Source organism: Stylophora pistillata, chromosome 6 (assembly GCF_964205215.1).
Source record: "Stylophora pistillata chromosome 6, jaStyPist1.2, whole genome shotgun sequence".
NCBI lineage: Eukaryota > Metazoa > Cnidaria > Anthozoa > Scleractinia > Pocilloporidae > Stylophora > Stylophora pistillata.
Window position 1 is genome coordinate 15127933 of NC_142524.1, and position 14782 is coordinate 15142714.

General features: G+C 38.7%; 1 protein-coding gene across 1 annotated transcript in view; it reads right to left on the bottom strand.

The window, feature by feature from the left end:
• The window catches only part of LOC111320901 (uncharacterized), a 50992-nt gene that overhangs the window by 10481 nt on the left and 25729 nt on the right, over nt 1–14782 (bottom strand). Inside the window, exons 16-34 of the mRNA XM_088724410.1 lie at nt 14305–14589; nt 13152–13308; nt 12800–12966; nt 11756–12079; nt 9855–10139; nt 9492–9657; nt 8896–9077; nt 8457–8771; nt 7999–8289; nt 7582–7759; nt 6936–7120; nt 6190–6456; nt 4632–4679; nt 3344–3489; nt 2417–2758; nt 1616–1716; nt 1284–1376; nt 675–1192; nt 37–255 (exon numbers count right to left, since the gene is read on the bottom strand). Coding sequence (XP_088580536.1) covers nt 37–255; nt 675–1192; nt 1284–1376; nt 1616–1716; nt 2417–2758; nt 3344–3489; nt 4632–4679; nt 6190–6456; nt 6936–7120; nt 7582–7759; nt 7999–8289; nt 8457–8771; nt 8896–9077; nt 9492–9657; nt 9855–10139; nt 11756–12079; nt 12800–12966; nt 13152–13308; nt 14305–14589 — 4269 coding nt within the window. The remainder of the gene's footprint in view (nt 1–36; nt 256–674; nt 1193–1283; nt 1377–1615; nt 1717–2416; nt 2759–3343; nt 3490–4631; nt 4680–6189; nt 6457–6935; nt 7121–7581; nt 7760–7998; nt 8290–8456; nt 8772–8895; nt 9078–9491; nt 9658–9854; nt 10140–11755; nt 12080–12799; nt 12967–13151; nt 13309–14304; nt 14590–14782) is intronic.

Here is a 14782-nt window from a genome sequence, read left to right on the forward strand (position 1 = left end):
TCCATACAAACCATTGCATTTTGTTTAGTGACTAACCTGCATCGTTCAATTCAACCTGAACAATACTAGAATTGTCTTCCTTGGCAGCTGCGGCGGAAAACACTGTCGCTGTTCCATCGCCTTTAGCTAGTTTTGTCCGAGCCTGTAACTGAAAAAACCCATTACGAGCATCGGCCATTATGTATTCACCAAGACCATTAAAGGTGTAGTTTTTGCCATCAAGAGTGACAAAATGAGGGTCACCCCAGAGCCAACCTAAAAGTAGAAAAGTTATGTTTAATATATATTTTTCATATCAATTTATGTATCAATGTCTTGATACAAGAAATTTGAAGACGAGCAGAATGCCTAGATTGCAAGATTCTACCAAGAGCAGGGACGGTTTTTAAGTAAAAGTTGTGTGTGTGTGGCACTCAGTCTATCCGTTTAAAAGGAATTTAAAACAATGAAAGACTATCCCCAAACACTCACTAATTCGCTGGGAAAAATATATTGATTTCTCGAAGACATTTTGTCCTGTTTTAAACTGATTTCTGTTCACAAAACCATACACTATTATTGCACTCATATACATCGCCAAAGCGTTTTCCGCCAGTAGAATAAAGGTTGGAAGCTACACCAATGGGGGCGTTTACTCTTAGTTTGTTATCATAGATTCTCAATAAAATCCTTACTCCATTCTGGAACCACATAATCTCCACAATCGTCGGAAGGACGTCTCTTGTAATATAGGTCACACAAGTCTGAGTTGACACAGCACTTTTGATAGCCTTGTACGTCGCTTGCGTCGTGTTTAGCCCTTAATTCCTCTGTCAACTTGTGGTATCTATGTGCAGAACCTCCTCCAGGATTTCCCACAAGCAGAGCACCCCAGCTTTGCCAGTTAGTCGAATAACAACATTCCTGGCCCCACCCATCTGGTGAAGGGAACTGAGCGTAACCACACATTCTAGGCCAGTCTCTCCAGTTGACTGTGAACCTTTCGTCCCACCACGCTTGTCTCAATATACAAGGACAAGGTTCGAGGCCTTCAGTGTAGAATCGAGGATCTGGTTGCGCTTTGAACCAGCCAATGCACTCCTGTCTTGCGTTCAGTTTCCCAAGGGATTCTTCCAGTCTGAAGAACCACTTCCCAACCATGTCAGCGTTGCCTCTTATTCCATCGATTGTTTCTATGTTTACGGTACCCGATCTAGAAGGTAGACAAAAACAAGTAAATTTACCTTTAGATCAGATTTTCTTCCAGCCATTTAAAAGATAAAGTACTGAACACCACAACCTACCGTGGCATGTTATATTTCCTTTCTCCTTTGTCTCCAGCATTCCAACCAACCACAGGCAAACCACGCGCATTGGAATAATATTGATAATACATTCTGTAACAGACATACAGTTATATATTAGGTTCATCTGGTGAAGAGAAATCTGAACACAACTAATTCATAATATCATAATTAGTTAAAGGCAGTCATAGAGACAGTTGATTTCGAGCTCAGGAGGACTTCTGGCACCGAAGTGATGGTGCGCAAATAACGCATCTTGTGACAAGCTTATTTCCCACAGACACCATTATTCAAGTTAGTCTGAACTAGTTAGACATCAACACTGAGCAAACCTCTGGGTGGGAGCAGACCACTGCAGGCCGCTGCTTGGATAATTGTACATCGTGAAGGAGTACACTCCATTTGTGATCAAAACCAACTGAAACGTATTTCCCTATGGATTCAATGTGATAAGAGTTAACCAATAATTTGTATGGCAAGCTTAATTATTCACGCTTTATGAATGGTTCTTACTTATGATCCATTGGAGGACAAACGAGTAGATGACTTCACCATAACAACATTTTGCTCCTTTATTATATAAAATAAGTAAATTTCATGCTGCCTGGATAAATATAAAAACAGTTTTGAAACATACTTATCTTAAACGAACTTATCAGAAGATTAATAGCCTCGAACACAGTTTCGAAGCTTCTGAGCAAAGATCTAGATGTTTCCTTAGAGATCTCTTTACATCAGGAAATCACTCTAAGTTGCTTCTTTGTGACACTTCTTTGTTATTTTACATATTTTCGATTCTCGGTGAAACCAGTCTGCAAAAATTCTGGACAAAGATTTTTCTTTCGAAGCGTGAAGGAACCACTCTTGCCTCAGTAGCTATATTAACTGTAGTGTATTGGGAACACAGTAAAAGTACTTGTACTAATGTTAGTTATATTACTGTAGGATTTACTGAACGATGTGAAGGTACTTTAGTCGAGTAATATGATTGTACCAGCTTATTGGATACTTGATCAATGAATGTAGACAGAATATAGAAAGCAATCGAAGAGTGTGTGTCTCTACCAAATGAATACACAACATTAAAACCCGTGGAACGTTTTGCCCATTCGAACTATAAGATGTACTTGTACCTGGTTTGCCATATTGGCAGGATACTGATACGGACGTAAATTTTTCCACGTTACCACCAGCACCCATGACGCCTTGAAGGCGGTCGGCAAAGTGGTCGACAACAGCCTCTTGGTGTCTGAGGAGGCCCTCTTTAACATAGGAGTAGAACTTGGATCGGAATCTGAATACACGTGATAGTAAACTTTAGAAAAGCCCTGAATCACAAAAGATTCGTCCGTATCCGTCAAACACCAATAGGGCGCCAACATTGCCTTTTTCTTCAGCCACCAACGTTCCCCGAAATTGTATGGCCACCAGGGAAGCCATTGAGAATCAAATTGCAGCAAACCGTTGCGACAGATCTTAAAGAGAATAGGGATAGGTCAGTTGATACTCGAAGATCGTTTATTAGTTACTTTATTCTTTGTGTTTATTTATGGAAATTTACAGGTTTAACTCTTTCCAACTGTCTCTTTTTATTCATTCCTTGATAATAGCGTCATGATGATGAGTTTGCCGAAACGTCGGAACATAGCTAGTGTACTTAAATTTGTTGGCTAAACTCAGCTATTTTCTTCTGGGTATTGATTCCAATAAGAATCGCTGTGGGAGAGAATGAAAAAGTTCATTGAACATGTTGCTATAATACACGCAATTAAGCTCAGAAAAGAATATGACTGTCGAAGAAATCGTGGAAAAGACTTGATAGATTAGGACAAGTATTAGTGTACACAGGCAAATGTGCTTTAAACATAATTGACAAGTAGAGATAAAAGTCAGATTGTTTTAACTTCTTAGAAAAGGTTAGCAGGGTAACTTCGCATCTTCAAGAAAATGGCAACGGGGCAAGTGACATCACAACCACTGTCACGTTGCGGTTGCCAGACGATTGTCAGACGTTTTTAGACTACTTTATTGAAATTAAATGGAAGAGAGTATATACTTACGTAAACTTTATAGTGGCGCTTGCCAAAGAATTGCATTCCATCGTCCGGGATATCGATCTTAAAACATTGCCACGAGTACTCATACGTGTTTGGAATTTCCGAATCACCAGCGGAAGGACCGTAAGGGTACATGAGTTGCATTGGCACTATTATGAAAAAATTTAAATCAAGTGCCTTGAAGAACACCATTTTTTCAATCCAAATGTCGAAAACTATCGAGTGTTTAAGATCCACTAGTTTTCTTTCACGAGATCAGTGCTACAATGTGATTGGCTAAATTGATTGCTATTTATTCAACAATTAGAGTATGATCTCGAGACTTCTATTGTTTGGTGGTTGACGAGGGCGAAGCACGATGAAATTTCGCACGTAGAAATCAACAGCTAAAAATTAATTGTTTGAATATACTCCACCAACAGCCTAAAACTTAACCGCAACACAGGGTAATGTTCTTCTCTGTTTTTTTTACAACCTCACTCAGTTAGGCCACTCCCTTTCCTCGCCATTAATCAAGCGATGGGTAACAGGTAACGTAGCCAACCAGATTGCAGTGTTTGTGATAGAAAGCAGTTAGATTTGTGCTTATCCGTAATAGATGTTGAGTAATGTTGGTAGTCTAGCAGAGTCCGGTTGCAGATGAATAGATGAATAGACAAAAAGATAAGCCTGTCATTTTGTTAAATTTTGAGGAGCTCTTAGATTTAAACTTAAACAATTAGACTATTTGCCCTTGATTTTCATCTGCTACGTGATAGAAATATCAAGGTTGACGCCACTCCTCAGGTATTTCCCAAGGAACCAGTAAATACCTTTTACTTATTCTAGCCAGGATATTTGGGGATATTTTTCCTGACGGGCATGGTCTGTATCATAAGCTTTAATCATGGCGAACGAGTTCTCAACAGTGGTGAAAATTGTGTTTTGTATTTTGAAAACGGCATCATTTTTTCCGTTAGCGTATTCCAATTTTTTCCACTCGTCCATCGTCAAAAGTTAAAGAAATACAGCAAATGCTAGAAACACCGTTTACCGATTTGGGGGCATGAATAAAACGGATAGAAACGACTCAACCGTTTTTAAACATGGGCGTGGACGGGGCTTCGGACGCAGTCTTTGAACTTTTTCAATGTTCTTTGTTAACTCATTATTGCTTCATGTACGAAAAAACTTTTGAGGGCCAATTGTCACCGTATATCAGTTTGAACGGAAAAAGAAACATTCATCAACGTTGTTGCAAGAAACAATACTTTCTTGGCTGTGAGCGCAACCAATTCTAATTGCATTTTACCTTCCGCTGTTGGACTCGGTGTATTTGTTGGCTCCCCCGTAGTTTGCACTGAATCAAAAGAAAAAAAAAGGAGGTATAATAATGATAATGAAAAATATAAATTGAACAATTCAACTTTTAAATAGTGTTATATTTCACGTCGTAATAGTTTCCCTCGGAGCATTTGACATTGCTCCCTTATTTCAAGAACTTGAGTTTATTAGATAAAAATCTCACATTTTCATTGCAGTTTCACCCATATACATCTTTATTATACCGCTAGCAGAGCCCGTGGGCAATATCAATACCAAGCGAGTAAGATGGACCCATCTTGCCCGCTCGGGATTACCTGCTTCGATCCCGTGCAAGATAAGAAAATTGCTTGCAGCAGACTTTCAAAGTTTGTAATTTTTGAACAATTAAAGCGATGGGTCGCAAAAAAAGGCAGAAGACAGTCAAAGCAAAGAGAACTCTCGTTGGCAAAGAAGACTCTTTGTTTTTTTGTGCCACAAACGCACTGAGCTGTTTTCCTTCCCACCTCTCGACACAAGCAAGTCACTTTTGATTCAGGATAAAGCAAAATCTTTCTGCTTTATAATAAATCCCTTACTGACCAAGTTTGTAAGGTCAAGATAGCTAGACATTGGTCTCGTCCTCATTTGCGTTTTTATGGGCCTTGACTCCGTCGCGTTCCATTAAAAACCCAAAGAAAACTCGACCAATATCTAAACATCTTGACATTACGCCTGGTCAATAACGCATATATATCTTGAAACCATCTGGGATGAATATTACACTCCTAATAAAACATATCCGAAATGACATTCTACACTTATATGAGGTGAATCAAGGGCCTTAATAAATCCTCACTAAGTAACTTCAATTCAAGTCATAACTCCTTAACCCTATTTTCTTTGTTCTTACACTTTTCTTTATTAGTGAGCTTTTTTTTCTTTTCGGCAGATTTGTTGCTATGGAACAAAAAATGAAGCCTTGTACAAGTTTTTTTCTGAGTTACAACAATCACGATAATGAATGTTAGCATCGCATTACGTCATGATAGCATATCACCGTTTTCCATAACATCCCTATTTCTTTCCCTTTTCTACTTGTACAAATATTTTACTTTGGTGCCATTGATTGTACAACATTGAATGCGAATTGCGCACCACTAATTCTATTTTTTCAAAATTCGTTAACAACTAATGTTTTTGCAGATAGCAGTTGGGCCGATTGGAGTCATATCTAGATCAAGGTCTATCGAACTAAATGAATGAATTTTGAATACATGTGTGTACTGCGGTTTCATCAAATGTATGAAAGCGATCCTCGCATTAATAAACCCTACTTATGTAGTAGTGGAAATAAGACCTATAAGAAATTCAGCCCCGTACGGGATTTGAACCCATGACCTCTGCGTTACCGGTGCAGTGCTCTACCAACTGTGGTAACAAACCAACGGGGAGGTGGTCGTTATGTTAGTTCGTATTAAACCCGTAGAAGTGATATAAATCAATGCATTTTGAATATATCAAAATCATATATGGAACTGAACTGTTAAGACTTCATAGAAACTTACCTACGCCAGTTTCTAGGGTGAACGTTTGACTAATGTAGGTGACGTTTGACTTGGCCAAGAGTAGCACTCTGACGGTATATTCTTTTCTTGGCTGAATGTTATTGAGCGATACTTGAGTATCATTTGTCCGTATGACATTCCAATACGTCGATGACTGAGACAACTTGTACAATACAATGTAACCCTTCAATTCACCAACATTTTGCGTCTTTTTCCACTCTAATACGGCTGAGGCTGAATTCGTGTTCTCCTCTTTTTTCGCCAAATCTGGAGAATGAATGAATAATCATCAATTCATGCTCAGCCCACTGACCAATGTGCCTCATGGCTATGGCTGCTATCAAGAAAACTGAACAATGCGGTTAGGTATCATGCAGTTGGATATCGTTTGGAAAAGAAAAAGAAGAGAGATTCTATAATATTTACAGCTTGAATTCAAACTAAGAGGGAAGCTACGAAATTACCCACCACTTTCAATCACGTAGCCATGTACGTAACAGCGCACAGCTCACTAAGCTGGTAAAGACTGAGATACTCTCGAAATATACATTTGGTTTCAGTGTTACGGAACTCATGACAAAAATTAAATTCAACCATAATATATGAGAACTTTAAATATGGAAAGATAATGCCAAATTACATGAAACTCTTAAAATAATGTTTGCGTCGAAAAGGTTCCCTTGGTTTGCAGAATGATATGTTTATCTTCTTAGGATTTTGAAAGCGATTGCACCTCTTATCCTTACCAAGATCTATTTCCTGTCTCACCAAAAGATATCGAGCGTAGAAACCTTTTTCCTCTATTCCATTGTCTGAATACAGACGTACTGTAAAAGAACTTTCAGTGAAGGTGACAGCAAACGGAGGCTGCTTCCCACAAAATTTCCAGTCTATACTTTGAGATTTGTCGCTCACTTGAACATAATCCGAGCTGCAAGTATTACCAACAAGAACAGGGACCATTACAACCAAACGGAGCAATCAAAGCAGACAAGATAGACAAATATTCTTGACTGTCCTCTAGAACTCGAGATTTCGAAGCTTAGCCGCATTTTCTATTTCGTTTGACAGCATTCATTATTTTCAAATTTGTCATTTTCAAAGAAAAGTTTTTACAGCTTGAAAGCGGTCATCGTGCTTATAAACTGGGTGACATACTTCAGAATAACATTCTCTTCAGAAAAGCTTTCGAAGCTTTATTATTAACTTTGAAAATTTGCTATCACCAATTTTTCCGCAAAGCTCCCAGCGGAGCTCTACTTTTACACGATTAGCGTAAAGAATGGTAACTCTTTGTCGCGACTGCTACTCAGAACCATTCTATCCCTACTTCCTTATTGCTGCAGCAAGGTGTCTTCTTTAATGCATGCAACCTTTCAGATTGATAAATACCTGCATGGAGTACCAAAACCTTCTGTATGTAAGTAGTCGAAGAACAGTATGATCTTCGTTTCCTTCAATTCCATTCCTTGACCTATCACCCATGTGCAGTTGGCGTTACTTGGATAATTACTGGGAAAGTTTGGACTGGCGAAGTCTGTAACATCGCTAGGCACAAAAAACAGGCAACCTAGACGGCAACGGAAAATAAAGTTAAACGAAAGTGATTGGTATTCCTTCAATGCTGGACTCACCGAAATGGGAGGAAAGGTTTAAAAAAAAAAGAGACGTTAACGAATTATTTGAGGGGAGGGGGAGATCATTTTAAGCAATTGCATGTAACTAGCAAACAGTGTTAGAATATGGTTTACCACTCATAAGTGCTCAAGCGAATCTAAGTATTCATATCCCAATTTCTCTTTCACGTACCCGTTTTAGGAAAATGTGGTCGACTTTGAACCCCAACACCAGCTCTTGTAAACCCGGCGAGGTAGATTCTATACAGTGTGAAAACTTTCAGGCCTTTCAATTGCACAGACGAGACTAGAGGCCCAACGGAGATATTGTGATAGCTCTCTTGTGACCAGGCCTCCTTATACTGAACCAGGTAACCTTGCAGTTCTCCTCGGATATCACGTTTATCTATTGGAGACCATGTAACTCGTATAGTTGTAGAATTTGTCCCGTGTGCCGTGATGTTACTTGGTGGCTTTGAAGGAACTGCAAAGTTAGCAAACGATCATCATAAAAAGCTTCATTGAAAGAATTCGACCTCATAGACTTTTACCAACAGTCGTTCTAAGCTTAACTTCTCTAGCAACGTTCGACGTATATTGCGAACATTGAACGCTACGTTCTTTGAGTGTTAAAATATAGTTATTCCTCACCATCTTCCTTTGTCCTGAGTACCACAACACTACTGCTCCCCATTGAAACGGATCCATTACTTTGACTTTTGGATAAGGCAATCACTTGGACCCTGTATTCTGTGTAAGGCAAAAGCCTCAGCACCAAAGTCCTGAAGGACGAAGAATTAGCTGCAGCTAGACGTAAAGTATCTTTGATTTCAGTTGCTGTGCAAGCTGCAACGAAGCCGTAAACATCCTTCATCGAAAGAGCAAGGGTGTCATTCGGCCACGTCACTAACACTGTTGTAGAGGAGGTACTCTCAGCAGTTATATTCCAGCCTTGTATACGAGGGGCTACACATGTATCATAAAACAAAATTGTAACCTTAAAGCTTGAGGTTAGATATCATAAACAATTGTTATCCTAGACCTTGCACGACGGTCTTGCATTAATGTTTTAGTTAAAATTTGTACTGACCTTCGGCTAATGACTTATTAAGTGTGTGATATTGTGCCCTGAAACCAGTTGCTAAAGATGTCCAGCGTTCCGAACGATAACGCAGGTGTAAGGAAGGACCCTCCCAAACAACTGTTAATCCGTCCCTTCTCCCACAAATCCTCTCGACATCCTGTCCTTTATTGATCTCCATGTAAAAACGCCTGTAAAAAGAGGTCTCTTACATTTCATAACTTTTAAATACACACACTTGTAAAAATGCTCGTCAAAAACAACTGCTACAAACATTGTAACAATTATTTCATACGATTTATAAGTCTTGAAGTTGGTCAGGAAAACTGTATATACCCTGTTAAGAATAGATTGAGTTTCTAGATAAAATATTTTTGTCCAGTTTTGCGCTTTGCCAGAAAATATAGTTTGATCTTTATCTTTTTCAAGACCGTAGCGAGGTGAAAGATTGCTTTTGGACTAAAGATATACCCAATGCTCGTTTTTAAACTTTGTGTGAACTAACCAACCGGCTAATTTTTTTTTAGGAAGGGACCCACTTGTAGTTAAATCAGCTCAAAAAAGAGTGAAAGTTATCTGCTTCCTTGGCTTATGTAACTATTTGCCTGCAGTTCCATGTAAACGGTAAATCGAAGTGTTGAAATGTGAGCAAGAGTACTGAGTTATTGTCAGGAGCGGTGAAGGTCCAAGTACATTCACCCCAATCGATATAATGAGGAAACCCGGGACTTGACATTTCTCCAAAGTGACCAGAAATGGTGGCTCCACACACTTAATATAAATAAATGAATCAAGATAAAGTAATTATGGTTAAATCCCAGTAACCTATATCTGCAATATCCATTAATAATAATAATGATAATGATAATACGACAAATAATCAACTAAAGCGATAAAAGTATATCGTCGAGACTACTTTTTGGCTGTTATTACCTACGAACAAATACTAGCAAAAAGAAGTCGCATACGTGTTCTGATCCAATAAGAGTTTCCTGGACCTTCACCCATGGCTGTAAACGCAGAGACGTAAATAATGTAATACGTTTGTGGCTCTAAATCAGTTAAGATAACCCGCCGCTCCTCTGGTTCCAAGGTAACATTTTTGGTTTGTTGGGTCCGGCTGTCTTGGTAAGACACTCTGTATCCTCGCAAAATGCCACCGCTATCCTCTTGAGGCAATGCATACCAACTGACAAAAATACTCTGATAATCCAAAGTAAAGACCCTGTTGTACGAAGGTCCTCTAGAGGGTGCTGCAAATACAAGACTTGTTTCTTAATAGGGCAAAAATAGAAAAACCTCAGACAAAGTGTAACAAATAATGAGATAAAAAGGTAGGTAGTAGTAGACTTTTTAAGCAAAGTTTCCCGTATTAAATCAGTTGAATTTAATGGTCTATATGTCACATTAATGTTTGACAGACTGAAAACATTACTACTTTAGAATCATTGGGCAATTAGACAAGTTTTATTCGTGGTACCGAATGCTGTTTGGAAACAGCTTACCGAAAGACGACGACAGAAAGACCGGGGTCAAAAGTATATTGATTTTTATGAAATATTTCTTGCTGTTTTTTGTTTGTATATTTATTTGTTTGTTTGTTTGTTTGTTTGTTTGTTTCGACCGCATCTTTACAAGTACAGGATTTTTAGTTGTATCTAAGTGCGCTTTTTAGCATTTCGTACAGAGGCACCTTTGTAGTGAATATATATGTTGTAGTTCAATTTTATACTTGGTTCAAATTTTATTTTTCTTTGTTCTTGGTCACGTTAATGTATGATAATGAGTTTGAAACAAAGGAAAATAAAATTTGAACCAAGGATAAAATTGAACTACAACATATACAAGTACTTCAATAGGAAAGCCTTTCATGCGCGCGTTCAGTACACTTAACGTTGCTGCAACGCTTGCTAAAGCTCCCAAGTTGTTTTCATATAGGTCGAGTCTTTCTTCCTTGTTGCCAACCTACTACAGGGCTTATCCCGTTTTCCCTAACATGAAGCAACTGGGAGTGCTGTTATTCCATATAGTCGGGTGGGGAGGGAGGGCAAGATGCCGAATTACGAATAAACGTGACTTTTTGGTCTGAGGATGACTTCAGATGATAAGCGTCGAGATGCCGATTAGTCGGAGGATCACACTAAACGACGCAACAAGTACAATTTTGCTATTAGGATGAGCCACATTCAGTTTGGCGTTTGTAAAGTGATAATGAACAGACAACCAAATAAAGAGGAAAAAAAAACAAGGAATAATGAAATTGCTTAGGTTCGGGCTCGGAGGAATCTTTTTCGTTGTTTCTGAAGTCTTTCAAATGTTCCCGAAAGCGATTTCCTTATCTTTTTCACATGCCTATAATGTAGAGCTTTTGGCTTAGAGTGAAAGTTACATGCTAAATCTATTAGAGAGGTATTTTTTCTTAGCTGTCCTCTTTATTCAAGGCTCAGAAAGTTGCAAAATTATCTTTCAAACTGGCGCCTTGGCTTCCTAAGGAATCAACAAACGCCTTACATTTAACTAGTTAAGTTTTTAATGCCTCCTCGTTACCATTTAACTAGACGTCATTTTAAACTTTATGAACACAATTGCAATTGACAATCCCTTATTTTCTGCGACAAGGGTGTAACACTATAGCCGTTTAGAGAGGCTCTTTCAACTTGTTGGTGATAAATAGCCTAGCGTTTTTACGAAAAAATATCAGCAAAAAGAAATTCGTTACCCTTCCTAAGTAGCTTCACCAGGAGGCAAGCGGAAGTAGCTGTCCTGAAAATGTGAGGATTCCTTCCTTACCATTCAGAGATACTTCAAGAAATAGAACTAAACATGGGTCGCATTTTCGATGTCATTAAATAGACTGAAAATTACTCACCCCCCTCTGCAGTTTGAGTTTCGGCACTTTCGCTGGTTTTCAAGGATATTTTACCACTAACACGATCCTTGAGGAAAGCAACAGCTTCTACTTGGTATTTCACGTAGGCTCTCAGTCCACTCACCACCGTGCTCAAGGAAGTGGAGTTTGCTTCTTCCTGTACAAGTATGTCACCCATGAAATTTGAAAGCATGCGCAAGAAAACCACATAGCCATATATGTAAGTGGAGTTTAAGCTGGTAGTACTCAGTGGAGGCCAACTGACAACAATTGCTCTGGAGCTGACGTTACTAATTGAGACATTCCAACCACGTTGATAGAGAGCTTGAACATTAAAAAATTAAGACATAGTCAGTCAATGGCTTCAATTTGACCCAATCTTGAATATAAGGATTGTTATTATCCAACTACACTCCGTATAGTACAAATAACGCCATAGACGAGTACAAATATCACGCGGTATTTGTACTCCAGAGAACTAGTTAGACAGGTTTTCTCGCATCGCGCAAGCGAAGAATTGGATTGAAGACCATTGAAGTTACGAAAAACAAATGGCGGACAATTTTAATCATATTTCTGACGACGAATAGTCGGAATGGCGGACAAATATAAATCCAAGTTTAGTAGATGAATCGAAGAAAAAAGCAGGACGACCAGGAAATTTATTAATTTTTTAAAGAAAGGAGAAATAACAACACGACAACGCGCGCCAATTCCGATTCGCTTCGCATACTTCTGTCATGTTCTCCCCGTAAATAAATATCCACGAAATTCGCCCGCACTGAAATAACAATTTGACGCGTTGGATAATCGCAATTTTGAATTTCAGTTTCATGCTCAGGTACTGAAATGTGTGAAAAATAATTCGTCATCGTCTGTCCGAAGCTCGATAATGACGTCGCTCTTAATTTTTGCATGATTCAGTTATCTGATTCCCCAAAGTATTGACCAGACTCCTTCAAACTAACACGTTCAAAGGTCCCTGACAATCATATAACTATTTGCCAAAACTGATTGATATTGATTCATTTTTAATTAACTTACCAACGGAGCGTGAGTTGTTCATGATGAAATAGTGAGCTTTCAGTAGATTATTATTATTTCCCTTGTAAATACGGACTCTCACAAAGCTGTCCATCACCAAAACTGCCAAAGGCACCTTTTTATAGCGGTCCAGCCACTTTGTTTCTCTCGCACTTCTGATATAAGTCCTAGACGTTAACGCCAGTGAAAAATGATAAATGATTATTAAATTTGCGCTAAACCACGAAACCGGCTCTTGAGCCTGTTAACAAGCTCCCATACAGGTAAGCGTAATGGCAAGAAAACAAGTCCGCGATATTGACCTACATCGGTATATGCTCCCTTACAATAAACTAAGAATTTCAAGTCTTACCAGGCTTCATTAGGTTGGTATTCTTCAAAAAGAAGGAGGATGCTGGAGTTCACAACCGGAGATCGAATCATCCAATTACAAGTTCTATGATAATAGAACTGGGATCCACTGTTTATACCGAGTTCACCTGATGGCTTATCAAAGTTCTGTCCACACTCTGAAACAAAGGACTGATCGTGTTGGGCCTCTTCCTTACAGTGATGTATTCTCAGATATTCCTTAAATCATGAGGTCAAGGAAACGTGACCTGAAAACTACCAACGATGCCTTTTGCGGTTGTCGCGTGTACTTTTTCCGACAACCTTTCTGCAAACAACTGTATATATACATAGATACTTACACGCATTCATACTTTCATTCAAAACTTTATTATAACGTAAGGCGCGTGCAAAGCCTACCTATTTCTTAGGAGCTACTAAGGTTAAATTCTTGTGTAGCGCACGCCGTGCATCCATAACATGACGTGTGGGGTTTCACTTCGGCTGAAAGTTCCCGTCGACTTTAGCTGCGAGGTTTCAAAACTTTTGAGATTGTTTTTCCGTTCTGTCTAAGAAGTGTTCTATGGAAGATTTTGCTTTGAAATCGTATAATTTTCAAAATTTTCAACTCAAACGACGCGAATTTCTGGTCGTACATTCTAGTAAACAACGGTTCAAGGAGAGTAAAATCTACCTCACGGGTCTCGTAAAAGCAACAAATTTGTAAGTTTTTCACTTTTTATTTCGAACGGCTGATACTACTTTTAAGCGTTGATATTTCGTAAAATTATTTTCCGTGCAATTTTCTGGCCGTGATTTCTAGGGATTAACGATTCGAGCGTGCTAAACTTACTACATTGTCCTGCACATGCAAAGAATTTTTGCCTTGCCCTTTAATGATAGTTTTCGGGTACAGATCACGGTTACTGAGTTAATACTTAAAAAAGGAGTTCGGTTTTCGCGTGCAGTTTTACGCGCAATTCCCTCGTCATGAAAAGAATTCAGTTCCTATTTAATTTCCCAGCAAACCTGAAAATTGAAACTCGCGAAATTCGGCTTCCGTATTTTCCAAAAACTGATTACAGGCGAAATTATTGAGAAAAAGGTATTACCCCCTGATTTATTTTTAGATATTGAACTGCAAATATGGAACATAAAATTTAGAAATGAGATACCTGTTTCAGCATATGTAGAACGTTCTGTACCTTCCCCGACGGATGTTCGACCGGTAACTCTGATCTCATATCCTGTAGCCTTTTTCAGACCGGTTATAGTTATAGCATTCATGTTAATATTCACACTAATATTCGTGAACCTCTCGTTTGAATTATAAGGTCTGTAGTACACTGTGTAGCCAAGAAGAATTCCATTTGCCTTTTCGCTCGATATTGAGCCCCAATAAATACGAAGACTGTTGAAATCTCGGTCCCATGCAGACAGCCATGGAACAGCACTGGGAACTAAGGAAATAGAAAGTAAATGTAATATGGTTAACAGCAACTTAATTCAACGCACCATGCGCAGAAGTTGATAATTCGTACAAAAATATACAAGATTCGTGAGTCCGTCGGTGCGCAAATACATCTAAGGTCTAGAAATAAAAAGCCAACGTTTTTAATGATTTGCTGAATTCCAGCCACGAGCTAGCACTCA